Below are 21,727 nucleotides of genomic sequence, written 5' to 3'. Positions count from 1 at the left end.
CCCATTTTATCTGAAGTAATAAAGGATGCATATCATCATAATGGCACATTACCAGCGGCGGTATATAATTAGACTGCAATAAAAATCACAACTGTACGCTCGTTGGATGCAATTTCGTTGAAATCTTTATTCAGAAAAAAAACATATTAACATTATTTATAACTGTCCATTTGACAATTTCGTCAATCGAACGCACATGAAGACAAAGGTATGTGAATCAACGTTAGTTAGTGGAGTAGTACTGACAGATGTTTCCAAACTAAAAGAAAAAAAAAAGGGACAGATAAAAGAATAGGCTGTTTTTTTCTAAAAAATAAAAGCTTCTGCGCATCTGCAAAGTAATCGGTGAGGAAGGCCGAAGAGATCAAGGAACCGTCTCTCTGCTGTAGCTTTGGAGGCAATCATCGATACAGACGATCAAGTCTGTTTTTTAAAAAAGAAAAACTCAAACATGTCAAAAACAGAGCTGATATATACAGACACCATTTAGGCCCTTAGTTTTTTTTTTTTCTTCTTCTTCTTTTAGAGTACAACATTAATTAGAAACATTCCCCATTCTTGTTGGTTCTCAGTTTCAGCGTCGCAGTCGAAAACTGAATCGTGGAACGGCTTCATTCAAAATGTACGTGTTAAGTGTATGAACCGAACACTGGTAAACATGCTTCAGTGCCCGAAGACACAAATAAAGGTAGGAGAGCTCGGCCATCTACGGTTACTCGTGCTGCGAGGAGCCCCGCGGCCCCTGAAGCCTTTGTACAGCTGGGTCTAAATGGTTAAGAAGGCAGCCAAGTCAGTCAGTCAGTCAATTTATAAACACCTAGGCTAAATCTGTTTGACATGCAGCATCTTTTTGCTTGATTGTTGAAATTATTATTATTTTTATTTTATTTTATTTTTATTTTTTTTTTGCTTGATCCGAGTATTTATCGTCGAAACACAACACAGCCCCAGACCAGAAGCGGAAACCACAATCAGAGGACTTGAGGCCGGTTTCAGCAAAGAAAACACTGATTACTGAAACACACCGTGTGGATATACAGATATGAGTGTGTGTCCTCATTATTAGGCCGTGGTGACTGATTCTGTTGACTTCTATCTGCCGGACCGTAAATGTTTCACTGAACGCAGCCCAAGTTGTCGGTCACCTCTCCTGAACCAGTAACCTTTAAGTTATGAGGAGGTCCCGAGTTCACCCTTATACATCACACATTTCAATTTACGTCATCATCATCATCATAATTACCGTCATCAACATCATTTAACAAGAAGTTACAAAAACCGAAGAGGGACGGCTGATCTGAAATCAAACCACCAGCCCGTTATATAAATGCCCCATTTCTCATCAGTGCTGCTGGTCGACAACCACAAAGGGTCATTGTTACACAAAACAGTGGGCATGGGATAAGAATAGGCTTTGCTCCGGCACACAAATAAAGAGAGGAGGAGGAGGAGGAGGAGTGAAGGAATAATAATAAAAAAAAAAGAAAAAGAACACACACATGTAAACGTCTCTCCAGTCTGGGAGGGGATCAACCCTTTCCCAGGGGCTGAGCTGTAGCAATCAACACACCATCAAGAACAATCCAGACGCTAACAATCAACAAATCCACTCTTCGGACAATTTTGAAATCCATAATCCATTTCGTAATCCAGCCCGTTCCCTTTCTAGCCCTGTCCAGGTCCTTTCAGTTCTGGGAGGCTGAGGAGGATTGAAGCAGTGAAACTGTAGACCTACATGAGTGTGTGTGTGTGTGTGTGTGTGTGGAGGGATGTGTTTCAGGCATCTTCCCGGGTACGTGACAGAATACGCGTGTCTGACGATGTGTACATTCTGGCATAGTTGCGTGTGCAGGTGTGTAAACTTTGTATCCACTGTTGACATCCGTTCATTAATGCATCTCAGAGTTGAGTTTGTCCTGGAAGATGTACAGGTTGTTGGTGGCGGCGATGGCGATGATGTTCTCGGTCGGGTGCCAGGCCGTGTGGAGGATCTTCTTGGTGAAGTCCAGGCTGTCCACGCTGATGTCGTCCTTCCGGCGCTTCCCTCCGGCGGCGCAGACCCTCCGCGGCTTCAGGACGGCCCTGGGTTTGCTGCTCTCTCTGGACGCCTCCAGGGTCACGTCGCGCTTGGTGTTGCGGTCGAACATGCGGAAGAAGTTGTTGTAGGCTCCGGTCATGATCACACTGAAAAGAGCAGGAGGAGAGGACATCTATTTTCTCTGTGCTTCATTACCAAATATTACAAGGAAAAGTTCTAAAGCACAGGTTCGCCCAAATTATATACAGCCTGAGCTAGCAGCACCGTTAAAAACTAAAAAGCAACTTTACAACAAGACAAGATTTTGGAGACATGCATACGGTTCTCTGAGGCTGTGCTAAATGCTAACATGCTAACATTAACATAATGGTGTTTATCAAACCATGTTTATAGTTGAATGTTTCCATTCGGACATTTACTCAGTAAACTAGTGCAAAGCAACACTAGTTTATCAGGTTTAGCAGTATTTGTGTGACATTTACTTACCATTGACAGAACTAGAAAGTACATACAGTACAATATCGCCGCCAATTTCACGTGTATTTGAGACATTTAGTTTGTGAATGTTAAAGGTCCCATGAAATCAGTGAACATGAATATATTTTTATGTGATGTGAACTACAGGTCACCTGCAACTGAGAATCTGGCCCAACATGGTCAACATGTTGTTTTATCTGGACTCTTAGAGTAATTTCCTGAAAAACTATTTACAAATGCTTATGAGTCATCTTGCACTTGGAGGTACACTCACCATCTCAGTGATGCTAGCTTAAAAGTGTGCCAAGAAAATATCCCCCCTACACCACCAAAAATTGAGACTCGTCAGAGGGCAACGTTTTTCCAATTTTCTATTGTCCAGTTGTGGTGAGTCTGTGTGAACTGTAGTCTCAGTCTCCTGTTCTTAGCTGACAGGAGTGACACCTGGTGTGATCTTCTGCTGCTGTAGCCCATATTCTTCAACATGGCTGAATGTGTTGTGCGTTCAGAGATGGTAATTTGTTTTCATTGGTTTTAACCAGTGGTTATTTGAGTTACTGTTGCCTTTCTATCATCTCCAACCAGTCTCATTCTCCTCTGACCTCTCACACCAACAAGACATTTTTGTCCACACAACTGCCGCTCACTGGATACTTTCTCTTTTTCGGACAATTCTCTGTAAACTCTAGAGATGGTTGTGTGTGTAAATCCCAGTAGATCAGCAGTTTCTGAAATACTCAGACCAGCCCGTCTGACACCAACAACCATACCACGTTCAAAGTCACTTAAATCCCCCTTCATCCCCATTCTGATGCTCAGTTTGAACTTCAACAGGTTGTCTTGATCACCTCTACATGTCTAAATGCATTGAACTGCAGCCATGTGAGTGGCTGATTAACTATTCGTGTTAACAAGCAACTGAACAGGTGTACCTAATAAAGTGGCAAGTGAGTGTATGTACTAATGATGAGCTCTAACATGGGCCATACCTGCTTGGGTCCAACTGCTTTTGTTTCATAGAGACTTCAGAAGCATCACGTACCTGTCCGAGCCGTTCCAGGCACACTCAAACTTGTCGAAGATGCAGTCGTTCTCGTAAAGGGAACACAACTTGCTGCGGAGGTAATCATGAACCTGAGGGAACAGACGCACACGCGCAGATATGATTAAAACTGAGTCCAGCACACAGCTGCTTCACTCTGACTATAAATAGAACGGCGAGTAGAGGACACATGCCACACATACTAAATTCAGCGCAGACAAAACACATTAAATGTGGAGAAGCTGCAACACAATCCTCCCTCAAGGAAACACTAATGAGACACAACACTGGCCCTCGGCAATATGGGGGCATTTTCATCTAAACTCCTTTCCCATATCGCTGGGTCTATTAACATCCAGCTCTATATCATCCAACCCACCAAGGGCGTGATAATAAAGACACACATGTGAACACACACACACACACACCATTCACTGACTAACATCTCTTTCCCTTGTGCTTCCCTCCTCCTTGTCTGTGTCAGCACTGTGTCTGCTCGGTGATGCAAGGGGCTGAAACCTTCCTCTGCGTTAATCCCCCGGTTTTCACATTCTGCATAAAGTCAGCAATCAACAGTCGCCTTGAAATCAATAAACGGTCAAGCTGAGGTCGCCTCACGGTTGTACATCAAACCTGGCGACATTTTAGTTTTTCCCTCTGGGTCTATCTGCACGGGGGTAAACGACGCTGTGTCAGCTGGATCTCAATATACGGCCTTTTTTTTTTTTTAGTTTTTTTCATCCCACGTGAATTTACCGTATTTGTCATGATCTAGGAGGAACAGGGGTTTCAATTTACCACATACAGTTGCAGCACAGCCCTGAAATCCCCCTGATCTCCATTTTATTTACAGTCTACTCCATCTACGGCAAGAAAATAAGCCCAAACAAGCGTCGGAGCTGAACAACATACTGGAGGACTCTTGGTTGCTGCCTTGTCGTTTCCTTGTCACGATACTCAACTTCCTCTGACTGATGTCTCACTTTCTTTTGTGTGTCTGTCCTGCCCTGGACTCGATGCCCCATAACCATCATGATCTGCAAGAGATGCCGACCGGCTCCAATGATTCCTTTAAGCCTTTAGCTTCTAAGTTATATTGTAAATTGCTCCGCCTTCAACAATTCTTGATCCTAAGTGCCCAAAGATCTCATTTTTGCAGCGGATTCTTCTAATGAACAGCAAAATCTAACGTGTAACATATTTTAATACAGATTTAAACATTCATAATTCCAACTATTATCGTTATTTTCCTTCCCCTGTTCAATGCAACCTCTGCCACCCTTCTCTCTCTCATCCTATCAGTTACTCTCCTCATTCTTTCCTCACAACATCCTCACACTCCCTCCCAAACCTTCACCCCTCTTCTCCCTCCTTCTCCCTCCTTCCCCCCCCGTCCTCCCTCCCTCCCTCCCTGTGCTGCATTGCAGATCTAGGTGTCAGGCACAGTGTAAGGTATCCCTCTTTCCCGTTTTACTTTATGAGTGGAGGTTCGGCGGCCTATAAATAGCTCCGGTGCGTCTTAGTCGCCCACTCCACGCTGCCTCATAGGCCCTCCAACGTCAGGCAGACACACACACACACGTACACACACGTTCACCCACACGCCTGCGGCAGGAACGCTAAACACACACTTGGAAATAGGGCTTGATAAATAGACCACTGCACATAAAGAAATAAACAGGAGCTGGTATGGACTGTGGTAAATGCAGACGTGGCACCAGAGACGGATTCAACATGCGTGGAAGATAATGTACACAAACAGAAACAGCGTGTTTTCTTTGAATGTTTTTGTCAGGATTAACATACATCTAGAGCCCAAAGTTAAACACTTTGGCCAGAGCGAAGGGTCTCTGGTGATTCAGCAGGGATAAAGAGAAGAGCATTCTCTGGCCTGTTATCAATTCAATCATCCGTAAAAGGGTTTGGAAAAATCTAATCATCAGTAAGCACTTTGATTGTGAGAAGCAGCATTCTGCCTATGATTCATTCCCGTCTCCAATAACACATATTTTCAAGGATGACAATGTCTTCTTTCGGTAAAGGGACAGTTACTCACCCACAAGCGTGGACAAACACAACAGTCAGAAACATTTGCATCAAGTAAGTGAACAGTTCTTCTGCATAGTTTGATAAGTGCATGTTTGGTGCTGTTATTCTCTCCTCGAGGAACATCAGTGAATCCAGAAGGATTCTCCTATTTTAGTTGTGACTAAAGGCCTGAGAATATACATTTTATGGTTATAAACTATTCAGAGAACCCATGTGGTCAGAAAAAAAGCATTTGTTGTGTCTCCATAAATGTTTTCCTTCAATTTGCTGCTAATTTTGCTGTTGCATATGGTATTAACATAAAGTCATCAGCATAGTGATAATGGGCACTGTTCATGTTAGTAAAGCTCAACAAATATAACGTTGAAATCTGGTCATCACTATTTGCCGTCTGGGACTCAAAAATATGTGAAAGCTTGCTCAACTCTAATATCAGTTTCACCACAATTTGCTCGTTGCCTGAAGAAGTTCTATCTTGGTATAAAAGCCTGTATTCACGCAGGTGTTTCTCTGTGTATATTTTTCCAGATGACTCATGCTTTCCACACACCTGGTATGTCTCCAGGGGTTTGCTCTCCATGTTGAGGTCCCAGACTTTGGCAGTCAGGTAGTCTCTGGTGAGCAAGTAGCGACCGCTGTGGCTGAACTTGACATCTGACACAGAGGAGATGATCTCGGAGAAGAAGGAGCGGGCGCTGGGGTCCTCTGGCTCCTCGAATACTGGGGAGGGTGAGAGAGATGAGGGTGAACAAAGCAGAGGAGGGTCAGAGCGACTAAACCCCCCTGTGAAGAAGTGACCAAACAGAAAGCATCCGCATCTTTCTGCAATGGTGATTCTGTCTGAATAACTCTTTATAAATGTCACTCATTCTCCAATAGTTCAATTAAATGTCCCCTAAAAACTGAATGTAACAAATAAGAATGAAAGTCGTAGCAGCTCGCCGGGCGCAGCTTGCGCAGAGGCACCGCACTGGTGACTCATGGTCAGAGCTGTAAATCAAATAACAAACATCTGAATTACAGCTCTGGGAACAAAAAGTGTAGAAAAAAATGTAATACAAGAAAAAGAAATGTATTGCAAAGTGAATTGCTGTCCACAGACCTGAGGTACAAAGAAATATTATTACCCTAAGAACACGTCTGTTACACTTTTACAGTAGATCACTCATTCAGTAAATTAACATATCTGAGGTTTTACATGGTTAAGTTCGTTAACTACAAATGAAATACAAATGCAGCAAAATATGAATGAGCTGCCCCGGGTAAGTGTCTGCAAAGTGATTTCCTGCATTTAGTAATTACAGATAACTAGCGATGAGTGGATGTGGGTTTACAGGTATTTCATTCTGAACCAAAATGAAACTTTAACTTGATCTTAGTGCTGAATGAAAAATCTAGACATGGCCATAGTTATGAATGTGTTTCGCAAATGGCAATCCATCAAACACTGTCCAGTTATTTTATTAAAAACAACAAGTGTGAACTTCACAGTAGCGCTAGAGGAAAAATCAGAGGACTCATCCTCTGGGAAACAAATATTCAACTTTATAACCTTTGAGATATTTCAGTATGGATGAACGTGAGGAACCAAGCGACACAACAACACTGGCATTTCTGAAACCACCACCAGTTAAAAAAACTGTAATGGGTTCTGTATTTTTAAATTCATAGCTGCCCGAGGGGTGGCACGGTGCACTGGAGTGATGTTGTCCCTGGTTCAAACTTGAGACACCTTCGTGGATTTCCTCTGGGTGCTTCCTCCCATAGTCCAAAGACGTACGTTTTTTGATCATTCTAAAATGTTGTACATGAAAGTGTCAACGGTTATTTGTCAATGGCACCTTGGATAGACTCAAGCCCCCCCCACGACCCCGCTACAGAAAGCTGCTTCTGGCAAAATGTTCCTCTGAAGATGTCAAACTATATCTGAAAAGAAACACAACATGGACATCTCCATTGTCTTCCTCAGCAGTGGTACTCACATTTGGAGTGCTTGTCGCACAGTGCTGCCTCTCTCATGTCACAAAGACGCAGGGTGCCTTTGCTGCTGCTGTACACAAACAGGTTACAGTGGTGGGGGTGAAACTCAGCCGCTGTGATCACCTCTGTCAGATCCTCCATGTTGGCTGGCTTGATATCCACGATGTCTGAGAGAAAGCGCCATCGCTCAGGGAAACGACCAAGAGTCAGCTTCTCAAGCCCTGTAGTCTGAGCTGGTTTTACCTTTACAATCACCACTACTACACACGTCCATTAATTTAAAACATGCATCTTTTCATCAAATTTAATCACTAATACACTGAATTAAACTTTATTGTATACGGACTCCCACACAGGCCTATAATCTACATAAAACCTAAAAACATGAGTGTATGTGAGTCGCTACGCAGCCAACGCAATTTAAATAATTTATAGCAGGAATAAAACAAACCAATATAAACATATCTCAGGGGGATTGTTGGGAGAAACGTAATTCCATATTGAGATAAATTGTAATATTATAAATCCTGGCTGGGTCACGGATGTACCATGTTCTATTGAGCAGGATTAGAACTCGGAGAGGAGCTGAAATATTTATGCAGCCTCTGAATTATTCATTAAGATACATTTTCAGTCCTCTAGAATAATATCCCCCTCCCCCCAAATTGTGTGTCTTTGTGCATTTTTTTATACAACAAAGTGGGATTAGTTATGTTTGTGTGTGTGTGTGTGTGTGTGGGGGCAGGAATTGATTACTGAGCATGTATGTGTGAATGCATTCATTCATTATCGCCATTTTTGCACTTTCAATAAATCTATTCCTGTGTGTTTTTAGTATGCATGCTCATATATATATATATATATATATATACTGTATATACTTGTTTTCTTCTCTTATGATCATTATGCATGTGAAATACAACCCAGAAAAGATACTGAAGCTGCGGTCGGTGATGTCCAGATGCCAGAGGTTGATCCTCAGGTCATCAGCTGACATGTAGGTCTCGTAGTCAGAGTTGACGGAGATGGAGTTGACGTGGTAGGTGTGGGCATTGGCAAACACTCTCCGAGGGCTCACCTCCACCATCAGGTCCATGGGCTTTAACACCGGCACCTGAGACAGACGACAGAACGAGAGAGCAGCTTAACATCGCTTGTATCTGATTAGGTGAAGAGAGATGGTCAAGATACGGAGTGTAGATTAAACTGAAGTAATTTCATCGGATCATAAATTAATTTTTAATGCATTACCCCCTTTGACATTAATAATACAGTATTGCTATAACCCAAGCTTACTGGCTTGACAGAGGATCAAGTGCAAATTCAGAGCTTGACTTAAAGCTAATTTGATTGCATTTTCAAGTCTTTGTCCAAAACTGCGTTTACATTTGGATCTGTGGCTCGATGCAGATACAGCGTATGTCATTGTTTGCGTGCAGCAAAACGGTAGCTGCACTATCAAAGGCAAACACCTTGCATAGGCATATACGCCACCGTTAATGCATACGGATTACACTAAGCTTTAACTACTAACTGGCTAAGGTGGATCCACTAGAGATGTTGATGCTACGTGTAGCTGGAAACAGAGAAACGCACCCACCCTCACACTGGAACACACTCAAATCATGTGCCTTGTGCTAGTGACCCATTTTTGCACATGCAAACACATCTGTACCCACTGACCCAGTTTTATAAGCCATGAGAAACAGGCAGGCAGGCAACTATATATACAGTATAGTATATAGTGTATATATACACATAGATAGATAGATAGATAGATAGATAGATAGATAGATAGATAGATAGATAGATAGATAGATACCTGTAGGGAGGTGACTGTGGAGATGTCCTTGATGCGACCCTCCTCATCCTTGAGGTTGTATCCCTCTGGCCGTTTGTCTCTTTCACTCACCTTCCACAACTTAATGGTCTTATCTGGAAAACAAACAATGTCCTTATCAGCTAACAGATATAATGTGGAGGTACGGTATCATATGATGAAATAACCTGAAATGATTCAGAGTGAGGAATTTATCACATGTGAATAACTGTATCATCGTAAACCAACAACAGAATTTAATCTCAAAATTGTTCTCATCAAAGCTAAAATCCTTGAAGTAATATCACACAACAGCCACGCTAACACGCCCCACCCAAGACTGTTATGATCGACAGGCAGCTCAGACTCTTTGTATCATATTGAAAAAAAAATGACAGCAAGCGTCTTAGCAGAGTAGACTGCTGAAGCAGGTCGTACATTTTTCATACCCTCAATTATAAATAATATAGTACTCAAAGAAATCAATAACAGGGCTCTCAGGGAAAATCTATAGGTCCTCCAATATAGTCATAAAGTCAGAATGTAAACTATAATATAGGACCTCTGATCAAAGCAAGCTCAGATTCTAATGCAACACAAGCAGCAACTCTAAACAAAGGAAAATGTAATTCTGGCCTAAGAAACTCCAAGAAAAATCTATATCACTCCATATACAATCTGCTAAAGTGCCACAACTGTGAGCCCAAAACTGATGACGCAAGCCTCAATGGATAAGCAACAGAATTTCATAATGAAACGTTGCAATTTTGCTTCCACTTAATCTATGTCATACCTAACTGGTCATACCTCGACCATTTTAGTCATTTGGTGGGGAAAGCAGTTATGGTAAACAACATTATCTCAAGCTTGTGGGTGACAATAAAACTGGTTCATGCACAGTGGCAAAATAAATCAATCACATCGCTTCTGTCACAGCTTCCATGTTAGTGTGTGTGTGTGTGTGGGGGGGGGGTTCTCTCACCATTGGTGGAAAGGAGGAAGTGCGCCGCGTTCTGCTGAGGCAGCCATCGGATCTTATTGATCTTCTCCTCAATCTCCAGACTCTTAAGGTAGTCGAATTCGGGCTCATGGCTCTGAAAGGTGCTGTAGACGTTGTACTCTCCCTGGGAGAATGGCTCGGTCTTGCTCTGCGGACGGTAAAGCAGGAAATTAGAGAAACAGCGCGGGGAGAAAAACCTGCTCGCGATGCAACGCGCCACTCTGGGTTGGATTCAGTCACCTTAACCTTGATCATGTAAGAAACAGCACGGCGCAGACCCTACACAGCTATAATGATTCACTCCCTAATACAGCAGGGGCATCAACTATTTATCAACCAATCTAGAGAGTAGCTGGAGGGGGAACAGAGTGCATTCATCACAGCTGGCATGAAAAACTGTATATCCGAGTGTATCGCGTGAGTGTGCAGGGGCGTCGGTGTGTGTGTGTCTACCTCCGGTTCCCGCTGAAAGATGACCACACGGCCTCCTTTGTCCCCTGTGGCCAGGAGCTCTCCTGTGTGGTTGAACTCAACAGTTGAGATGATATCAGCTGCAGAGAGCGAGACGTGAAGCCGAGGATGGGAGAGAGGGAGCGAAGGAGGAATGGGGGGGGGGGGGGAGCAGACATTAGTTAATTGACCACACATCATTGTTTATCAATAACACTTACCTGACTCTAAATTATTCAACCAAACCGGCCGTCACTGCATTAACATGTGATTGGATTACATTAATATGCAGTATAAAACAGTATTTCAACAACAAAACATTAAAGAGACACACGTGCCCATGAAGACATACAGGAAATCAAACACACATTCACAGGGGTTTCAGCGTAGACACAGGTGTTATCTGCTTTCCACTATGACACACAGACAATAACAAGATTACAGTGACACTTGAGTTCATCTTGTGCAGGGATAAGTATGTACTCTACAATCTCTGCAGCGTACGCATGCACAACAACAGCATTAGTCATAAAATAATATCATCATTAGTCAGTATGTGTAGTAGTTTAGTTCACTGGCGACAATGCAATTCAGCCTCCTCGGTCACTTTAAACTTAATTTAAGTGAGAAATATGTAAACAGCTACTGACAGAGGTGAGCTCAAGGTTCGACGTATCCAATCTGTGGTGGGACTGAGCTGCAAACGCAAACGCTGAGGTAAGGACAGACAGTTGCCGGCGATGCTGATCACCATGGCGATGTCTGGATAATCACAACATTCAGTCACACTTCCGACAAAGTAGCAGACTCTCGAGCTTGCTTCATCCAATTTCACCCATTTATTGATGTCTTCACACAAAGCCCACTAACACACTTTTAATAACGATGTAGGAAAGATTGGTTCGGTTTTCCACCCAAGCCCTCAGTTACTGATACGCGGGGAACATGTCGGCCGTTTCACCCGCATCTTTCCTTCCGACTGATTAAATGAGTCGCCGCTAATGAAGTTATTTTAAAGGAACAGTTCTCTGCCTTCTGGTCTCTCGCCAGAGTGACTCTCCACAAAGTCACTGCATCTGGAGAAGAGCAAAGATCTTGTCTAACTTATTTTCAAAAGTGCAATTATTATTATTTTTTTCTTAATCCGCCTTTCTGCCACTGCAACTGTATCTCAGAACACTGTTCATATAAATGTGTGCAAGTAACCTGCTAGTGTGTTAACTTTGCATAGTCAGTGAGCTGGAGTTAAGTAACACACCTAAAAACAGAGCAATTTTGCCTGAAAGCTGAATACTAAAAAAAATTAAACCCATTGTTATTTTTAATAATAATCAAAGAAATCAAGCCTGAATTTCCCTGACCTGGTGTATTAACATGTTATATTTTCATTGACCATGTGCTGTACTCTACTCCCCACAGTAGTATTTTTCCACACTGATGTTGCATTACCAACTTGGCAAATAATACCTTCAAACATATATATTAGCTTTAAAGACCCACTGGGCTTTGTTTTGATAAAAAGAATGTCATCCTCAATAGGCTCTGGCTGTAATAAAAATAGAGCGTGGAGAGTGTATTTATTGAGTGAGAGTGATTCAAAGCAGTAGCCGTGCCTATTTCGTGGTGGCCTTGGGAGAGAGATTTTATGATGAGGAGAGGCCCGGACCGGTCTTCAATCTCTCCACCAACGCATCCTGATTCACCCCGTTCCTCACACACACAACACCGCTACCCTCTATTTCCATCATTTTTTTTCCCAGTCTTTATATCACTGTTTCTTGACCTCTCAGGCGCCGCAGTGGCTTCTTTACTGCTCGGGATTCTTTTGTCGTCTCTCATCCCTCGCCCGCCGGTTTCTCTCCTTTGCCCCATTTCACCCTTATTTTCTTCTTGGTTGTCAATCCACATCCAGCTCCTGTCTTCTTCCTCCCTCGTCCCTCCCCCCACGGCCCTCTGCTGCCTGGCTGTACGTTAGCGCGTACATAGAAGGGGCGATGCTGCTGGCGGTGGAAGAATGGGAAGGATGGGAAAGGAAGGTGGAGGGAAGAGGCGCTGGGGCGGAGGCGGTGGAGGGTTTCTCCGGTGAGTGGGGGTTGTCGTGGCAACATGCTCAGCCAACCAGCAGCGGTGGTACTCGTAACGCCGTATATGGAAGTCTGGTGAAGCAGGAAGTGGGATTCATCAATCCAATCCTCGCAGGAAGAAGGAGCGTGGTAAAATAATTACGCCGCTGCAGTTTCGTCCACTAACCATCGTGACCGAATTAACACCGGGAGATGGAGCAGACACCCTGGTCCTAATTGAGGATATGCAGATGATTAATGCACGCGCACGCACGACGGCCCTAATACAAACACCCTACGAACGCAGGGATGTTCACAAGCGCACACAGGCACGCCGGGCGCACGTAATGACGCAGGGCGAATGTGTGCGCTCGATGCTCTCTGTGCGAGTGACTGTCTGAACACTTTACAACTGCATCTCCTGTCAAGTCACACAGAGAAAGAGTGAAGCTCAGCAAAACCACAGGAGCAGCGCGCCGAACACGCGGCTGAATAAAATATGGAGCACACGCTCTCCTGTCTCGTCCTCTGTCTGCTCTCCACCATCTTCATCTTTGTTTCTCCACTTCGCGCGCACAAAATTCACACCCATCTGTCTCTTTCTCACCCTTTATTAAATGAGCGCTACGGAAAAAAACAACAGCCCTAAAGGAAGCCAACAACCACCTCGGAGACAAGCAGCATCATGAGCAATGTGCTTCTCCCCTTACACCAGGCACTGCCGCCGTCCAGTCCACTGATGTGTGTGTGTGTGCATTAGACTGTCAGGCTGTAAGTCATTGTCTTATGGGGCGGATGTGTGTTGCTACAGTATATCAAGGTAGCTGAATCTGTCTCCTACAGACAGTCCATTAGCATCAGCAGGCCTCGCCTGAGTCATTGCCACACTGCAGAAGCTGAGGGAACACACTGTGACTGCAAGTGCACGCACCCACACGTACAGTACAGTACATATCAACACAAAATAACACACAGGCATGATTAAAGCCTGTGACATGAGAACAAAAAACAAGTTGTAAACAGACAAACAATCAAATGCACTGACAGGTATTTAAAGACAAAAGTATCTTAATGATCAAACAGTAAATGAAGAGCAGAGGAGAGGGGATGGGAGAGGAGGTGAGGACAGGGAAGGGGGAGGGAGGAAGCTTATGAGATAGAAGAGGGTGGTGCTGAAGGAGCAGGGAGGGGGAATTCCTTATTTTTTTCTAAATGTTTCTATAGGGACAGGGAGGGAAGCAGACATCCTACAATGCCAATTATAGATATCTGAGGTCTGGGTAAACACGCGCCATTAAAGCAGAGCCAAAAACCACACAGTCCTTAAAAGCAAGGACAAGCCCCCACTCAGCAGGAGATGTGTATGTGTGTTGGCGAGTGTGTGCGCACGCCGAGGCTCAAGCGCCCCGCATTTCCTGTGTACGTGCGCGCACGTGTGTGCACTCAATTATCCTGTAGAGAAATAAATGTGTTGAGGGTAGCAAGGGAGAGGAGGGAGGAAGACTGCCAGAGGGAGACGTTAAATTGATCCCTGTCCTGCAGTTTTGGAGTTATCAGTGAAAAAAACCTGGCGCATGTGTTTGTGTTCGAGGTGCACGTGCGTGGAGAGGAGTGATTTGAGCCCAGCGCAGCGGGAATCCGCCGTTTCTTTTTCCAACACACATCGGCACAATGGAGCGGCGCTAGTGTGAGCCTAATGTTTATAGACACAAATAATTAGAATCCCAATCTGAGCCAGCTCCAGCGCGTGAGGAATACACCTGTAAATCCCGCTCAAAGTGGCGAACACATCTTCCGACTGCCTGAAGTTTCAAAGCTGCAACACGTGATTGATTTCTTTTTTACAAAAGTCTAGCTGTTTTTCCAGCAGTGACACTGCAACGTGTAAAAGGATTAGTAGCTTAGCTGGTTTATGACCAATCTAATCCCGGCGATATTGAAAACTCTGATTATGTGACGCATCGTGAAGACGGAAAAACTGAAATGTGAGCACTTTTTTTATGCTGACCTTCTTCTCTCTCTGTCTACATAAGTAATCATTTGCACACTTAAGTCAATTAAATTTGATTTTGGATTAAGTTTGTGTTTTACATGAATACTAAAGTAGAATATATCAGACAAAACCAACTGCATCTTTCCTACAATTAATCATTAACTTCAGAAAATAACTGCATCCCTAAATATGTATGAAAAGATGTCTTTAGAAACCTGTGCATGTCTGTACCTATGATGTGGATGCTTGTGTGTGTCTTCCTCAATATTAAATACAAGCAAGATAGCTGAGCTTTGAAGGAGATGGTGTGTCATCAGGTCGAACTATTGAAAGAAATCAAACACAAACAAACACACAATCCACGCCAAAGACTGCGACAAAAATAAAGCGGCAGGTACAAAAATAGATGCACAGAAAAGGATGAGGCAGACGGATGGAGACAAAGCGAAGTTTAAGGTATTAATAACACTCATGTGACGATTCACCTGACTCAAACTACTCACTCGCACACAGGTAGCGACACACACCGATTCCACACACATCCACAGCTATGCATTACACGCAGGTGCACACAGTAAAACTCTCGTATTCCACACTGGGGTGATGTGGCGCAGTGTGACATAGATATGACCTTCGGGAGAGAAGAGGATAGAGCACACACCTTCAGTGTAAGAGGCAAACGGCTCAGGCTCCAGAGAAAGGGTAGTGATGTCGGAGCACAGGACCTGGATGGGGCTCAACATCCTGGGGGAGGACTCCAGGGTGGAGAGGGGTGGACAGGATGGGCGGAGCTCTTCAGGCTATAGCCAGGAGCAGCCCTGCAAGAGGAGCAAGGGTGGACGGGAGGGGAGGGAAGAGGGCAACAGGGAAGCACAGGGTAAGGAAGGAAGGAAGGAAGGAAGCAAGGAAGGGGGGGGCGGGCAAGGAGAGGTAGCGGGTAAGGTTAAGGGTAGGGACTGAGTTACTACATCACCACATTCGGTCATGAGTACTCACCAAAGAAAATCTACAGGTGGCGCATTCATGATCACATTATATCTATGTAACATGAAATATTCACATGTGGGCTTTGGCGGGAGGGTTAGCAAAACATGGAGGATGAACAGAGATAGACCCCTAATTAGAGGAACAAATACAACTGATGTACAGTGTGTTTATTGTGGATTTTACAGCGTCCACTATGTATTTCTTTTGCGTTTAATTACAATTTTGTAAGAATCTGTTACACTGACAAGTTCTGTTAATGAAACATATTCAAATCCAGGTCATTTCCACCCAGCAGCATTAATGTTAGACACTCCTGTATGTTGTGCAGAATAATAATGAGCTTGTATTAATTATGAAATATAGTAGTTCATAAATTTTTTTACTTACAAAACTCTCAAAAATGGCAAAATATAGACTTTGTTTCCCGCATTTCCCCGTCCATCCTTGAACTCAACGCTACTCCAGCGGGAAGTGAGTGTCTAGCAAAGGGAGATATTTTGGAAGGCAAAAGAAGTGAGAGGAGGGGAGTGGGTGATGGAGGGGGGGAGGGGTGGGGGAGGGACAGTGGGGGAGAGGGAGGTTAAGCATCCCTTCCCCTGTAGGAGTTAAAGGGCAGGGGGGGGGAATCCCCACGGGAAGATCTGCAGACACACAGTTATGTACGCGCACGCACGTGTACGGACGCACAAAACACTTGCAGACACACACCCACAGGTACACACAAAAAAACGTACGCGCTGTTTGCTCACACATACACAAAAACATGAATGTCAAACAGGCAAATGATAAAAAAAAAAGAAAAAGAAAAAAAAAAAATATGGCGACACCCAGAAGATAACAAAATACAGCCAAGCATAAAATCACATGTACCACCCTCTCTGTGTGTGTGTGTGTCTGTCTCTAACACCCTCTGTCTTTCTCACGCACATACACAAGCGCATTGTGTTTGAGCAGCCTTTACAACGCTGTTGGATAATTGTTTGGCAGATGCGCCACTTCAGCACCGGGCAATTCTGCGAGTTGCATTAGAGGACTGATGGGCAAAAAGACTGGGAGGGAGGGGGGGGGGGGGGGCGGCAGTGGGGGATGGAAAATGGGGAAGAGGAGAACAGGGGGGTGGGGTGAACATGAAGGGGAAAGGTGGAGGGGTTTGGAGAGGATGTGGGAGAAGAGGGAAATATTTTCTTTATTTGTGACAGAAAATGAGATACTACGATTGATCGTCGGGGGGATTCTTGCACGATTGATTTTTTTTTTTTTTTTAGAGCTCAATTTGTACTTCCTCCCACATCCTCTGCATTCAGACGGTCAATGTGCTGCACAGCTCTTTCAGACCGACAGCGCTCAGAGGAGTCCACCTTAGCTTATCAGCGATTCAACCTGAATAATGTCTGTGTCTGCCCTGGATGTGTGGGATAATTAATACTGCCATTATTGGTGGGTGGAGACGACCTGTCACTCATACCAGCCAAGCATGAAAAGCAGCATGTTTATTATCACTGACTGTTTCTATGGCGATAATGGATGTGTGGCTACGGATGTTAGGACGTTTTTTTCTCAAACTCACTCATCTAAATGTTTTTTTTTTGTTTTTTTTTATGAATTGAACAAAGACGTTGCACGTGGAAAACGACTGTACGTACAGGAGACGGACGAAAATTCACACGTATAGACGAACAAAGACACCCACAGTCTTCAATACAACCCACACACAAACACTTACACAATCAACAGGCAGCACGACAGGTCTCCCCTGACTGTACGGTAAGCGTGAGGAGGTTTACATTATAGCACAGCCACAGGATGCATGATTCCCTTTCTGCAGTGAGACGAGCATCACGAATGAGCTTGTAACACGTTCGTGACCCCTAGATGATAATCCGCTGTTCTGGTCTTAGCGGCGTGCGGAACAATGGGCGGTAAGAAACAGACAGTGAAAGGCAGGCGGGCAGACAGGGAGGTACTGTGTGCAGGTGAGATTAGCGGTGTTATTGAGATTAGCAGAAAGTAGTTTTCCATGGTTATAATCCATCTGGTTCACGAAACAAAGCAAAGGTGCTTTGCACGGTTTGTGTGCTGCTGGGTTTTCCAATATTCCTGAGATCTGATACGCATTGTATTCAATTTGAGATGTTGTTATATAGAAGGTGTGGGGGGGAGCAACAGAGAGGACATGTGCGACTTTGTCATGATGTGAGAAATGGCACGGAGAGCCTTAAATGCATAAACATGTAGGGGAAATTTCTGGCTTGGTTTTCTGGAAAATCCGTAAATTCTACAAAACATTCTTCTGCTTCTGCCTCTGTCACACAGACACATGACGACAGGGAAATACGCACACACAGTCACACACAGGCCAGATCAATTCTTCCCCGCAGTGTAACAAAATAGCTGTGTTACACAAGTGGTGGAAAGTGGTGACACAAGCACAAACAAAATAACTGAAAGGGAAAGTGCACGACGATCACACGAAAGAAGGAGGAGGAGAGAAAAACTTGACTAAGATGGTTTAATTCTGCAAAGACGAGAATGTTTTCCTCCCGAGTACATCTCAATACTTATCAACCCGAGCTTATAAGGAATTAGGAAGCCACACTGAACTTGTTTCGCCTGATGGGGCAAGTGCACAAACACTTTGTCACACATGTCCACTCTCCAAAAGTTCAATACATAGATGCACACTCGCATGGGGTGACAGTTAGACACACACGATGAATGCATCCTCTCGAAGGATGTGTTTAACGCACAGTCTGTGTTAAACACAACCTATAAACAGACTCCTCCGTCACATTCTTACCTTCAGTCACATAGTTGTGGTCGGGGAGGAAGCCGCGGTGGTTGAGCGTTGGGGTGGCGTCAGTGTCTTCGCCCATCAGCGGGGCTGGGGGGAGCGCCCGTCTTGTTGGGGCAGCGTGGTGGTGGCAGATTGGTGGTGGTAGTGGTGGAGGGGGTGGTGGGGATGCCGGCCAGCACAGCGCCCATAACTGCTGCCCGCCGACGCTGCATCAGCACCGGGGCACACAGCCGGGCATCCTATCCTTTAATGAGGATTGGGGTGGGGGGGGAGGCGGGTACGGAGCGAGCGGGGTAGTCCCAAAGGGAGGGAAGGGTGCGTCTAGGAGTCCACACAACTGCTTCCGAGAGCCAGATGCAAAAACCTGCAGACGGAGGGATTATTTGACAGTTCAAAAACTACCACCGGTGAGCTTCGTTCGTGAGTCACCAACGCACAGATCACTCGTGAGTCAAGAGAAATCAAACACATCTCACGCCCACCCAGCAGCTGGTAAGTCCAGGTGTGGCCTGACCAATTCCACTCTCTTGCACAAACATGCAGCATACATAAGCTCTGCACTCTCAGAAACGGGCAAAGTCCCCGCTCGTTAATGGATGCTCCAACGGAGGAAGAGGAGATGTGGAGGAGAAAAGTGGGGGGAGGGGAGAGAGGGATGAGCAGAGCCCCTGGTCGGTGTATCTGCAGTGCTGCTGCTTCTGCGGTGAACTCGCACGCATGGACACACACATGCAGCGGGGATGAAAACACACTCACCTACGCACCAGCAGCTTGCAGGTCAGGTGCTCATCGGCAGTTTGCTCCTGAATTATGTCCCCGTCCTCCTAGGTAACTCTCTCCGTGGTTTCTCGGCTGTTCCGGTACACGGGGGAAAGTCCTACCGGCCCTGCGTTCTGCTGCAGTCTGCGCTCTGGCGTATGTATGAAAGGCAGAGTGAGAGGTAGAGAGAGGGTGAGGGGGAGGGAGAGCCAGAGAGGATCGGTCCTGCTGCGCTGGTTCGTGGGTATGATGCATCAGCGGAAGCCCCGCCCACTGCTCCCCCGCAGCCAATCGTCGCAGATCTGCGATGTGCCTGACCACTGACTGCAGGTGATTAAATATGATAACAACACGGAGAGGATGGAGGAGTGGGTGGAACGGCGGAAGTGGCTGACTGTCTTATAAGGTATGATGAATGGGAGAGAAGGCAGAGGGAGAGAGAGTGTGTTTCCCCGACTTAGTGTTGAATGTGAACCACAGTACAGTGACCAAAAGAAGATTTACCTGGAGACATAATTGAATTTGCATGGATTGGAACAACTAACACCCCTGACACACAAAGATCCGACTGCTCAGTTTCATCCACTCGAGTCAGTATAAAACGCAGGACTGGGCAATAATTCAGTTATTGTTCCACCAAATTAGAGCAGCAGCATTCCAGAAGTTCAGAGGCCAGATTCACTTTTTTCTATTATGTAGTAATGTTTCATGACTTGTGAGGCGGAGGCACCATTAATGGGCGACTGAGTATATCACCAAATGATTTGCTAAGCATCAAGCAAGAAAAGAAGAAGAAGAAGAAGCAATTGTTGGCATTATTTTCTGGCAAGTGCATGTTGAAATATAACTATGGATTATCTTTCTGACAATCAATAGATAAAGACTACCAGAAATGACCGCAGATGAAGGAGAAACACTTCAGTTCACACATCACCGTACACACAGTCAGCCTGGCAGCAGGGAGCGAGTGGCGGCCGGTGACAGTTGGTGCCATCGCTGGTGCTGGCCGTCTGCCACCGGGCTTTAACCCCCTGTCCCAGGGACCGAGACCAAGAGCTGTTTATCTGACTTACTTCCAGACTGCCAGCGTCTCCCTCCCCCACTCACTCACTTACAAATAAAGGGCAGGGCCCCGCACGCCGCTGCCACACCTGACCTTTTTATTAACCCCCACCAGCCTCAGATCCACCGTAAAGATCCTCAAAGCTCACCCACTGTTTCCCATTATATAGCTACAGCTACCTGCACATCTTAACCTGCGCACCCCAACTACACGTCACCAAAGCCTCTCTGGTTACCGTAGATCTGTAGATCTATAACATGTTACATCCACACGTTAAACATATTTAGACATATTTAGTAATGGATTAACTACATTTAACAAAAGTAATTTATGAAGCAAAGATGTTTTTTGCTTTGTACTTTTATTTAGGACAAAAATTGCAAGACAAAAATTTATGCAAAACGAGAAATCTGAAGGCCGCACTGGAACTACCAACTATTTTCAATTATCAAAGTGTATAGGGAGGTTATAGTTTATACAGTATTATGTGCCTCAGAGTTTTGTCATCACTGAAAGATCAACCATCAAACAGAAGATCGATAAATCTACAAGGTGTTTCATCTACTCATCAAAGCAAAAACAAAATCAATCATATTTAGTAACTGATTCAGTACATTTAACCAAAGCAACTTATGAGGCAAAATTTTATGACATAAAGGCCACACAAAGGAACTCTGAACTAGTTTCTATAAGAGAAAATAATAATTGAGTAATTAATTGTAAAATAGTCAACAATTTGATCAAAACAAAAACCATAAAGTCTAGCCAAAGAAACTTGTGTTTCCACTTAACCCTCTTGTGCAATTTTTAGCATTTTTAGCCAACTTCTTATCAACAAATTACTCCATAGTGGACACTTCTTTGCGGAATTCATGGGAAATAGACCACATTTATATCAAATTATGTCACATGAAGACAATAAAAACGGGTCAAATCTGACCCAGAGGACAATAGGTAGGTTACACATGACCAAATAAAATTCCCCTTTAAGCTTTAATGTTGCTAATGAGTTAGCATGTAGCTTGACTTTTTGAAATATTCCAACTCATGGAGAGCTTTTTGTCCAGAGATAATCTATCCTCCATAAACACAACACAAATAACTAATTGTTAAACTTGCGTTAATCAATTTTAAGTCATTTTGAAAAATTATAAATACCGAAATGTTGCTAACATTGCTATGCTAACATGTTAGCTAACTGTTGCCTAACATT

At 44.4% G+C, this 21,727-nt stretch overlaps 1 protein-coding gene across 4 annotated transcripts; it reads right to left on the bottom strand.

Annotated features, from left to right (window-relative positions):
- Positions 1 to 107: 107 nt before the first annotated feature.
- On the bottom strand, positions 108 to 19,667 carry LOC125007931 (serine/threonine-protein phosphatase 2A 55 kDa regulatory subunit B gamma isoform). 4 transcript variants are annotated; one of them, XM_047584875.1, is made up of 12 exons: positions 19,449 to 19,667; positions 18,696 to 19,056; positions 16,286 to 16,377; positions 15,573 to 15,729; positions 10,859 to 10,956; positions 10,388 to 10,553; positions 9,409 to 9,521; positions 8,523 to 8,700; positions 7,589 to 7,753; positions 6,157 to 6,326; positions 3,558 to 3,649; positions 108 to 2,184 (listed from the first exon to the last, which is right to left on the bottom strand). In XM_047584875.1, exons 4-12 carry the CDS (start codon positions 15,652 to 15,654, stop codon positions 1,890 to 1,892), a joined length of 1,359 nt encoding a protein of 452 aa, XP_047440831.1. In that variant the 5' UTR covers positions 15,655 to 15,729; positions 16,286 to 16,377; positions 18,696 to 19,056; positions 19,449 to 19,667; the 3' UTR covers positions 108 to 1,889. The 4 variants fall into 4 exon arrangements, with proteins under 4 accessions (XP_047440831.1, XP_047440829.1, XP_047440832.1 ...); XM_047584873.1 differs by lacking the exon at positions 16,286 to 16,377; XM_047584876.1 differs by lacking the exon at positions 16,286 to 16,377 and having other exon boundaries at positions 19,457 to 19,667.
- Between the last annotated feature and the right edge of the window lie 2,060 nt (positions 19,668 to 21,727).

Source organism: Mugil cephalus, chromosome 5 (assembly GCF_022458985.1).
Source record: "Mugil cephalus isolate CIBA_MC_2020 chromosome 5, CIBA_Mcephalus_1.1, whole genome shotgun sequence".
In the NCBI taxonomy this organism is placed as follows: domain Eukaryota; kingdom Metazoa; phylum Chordata; class Actinopteri; order Mugiliformes; family Mugilidae; genus Mugil; species Mugil cephalus.
The sequence above is the reverse complement of the archived record's forward strand: the minus strand, read 5'-3'. Positions and strand labels throughout refer to the sequence as shown.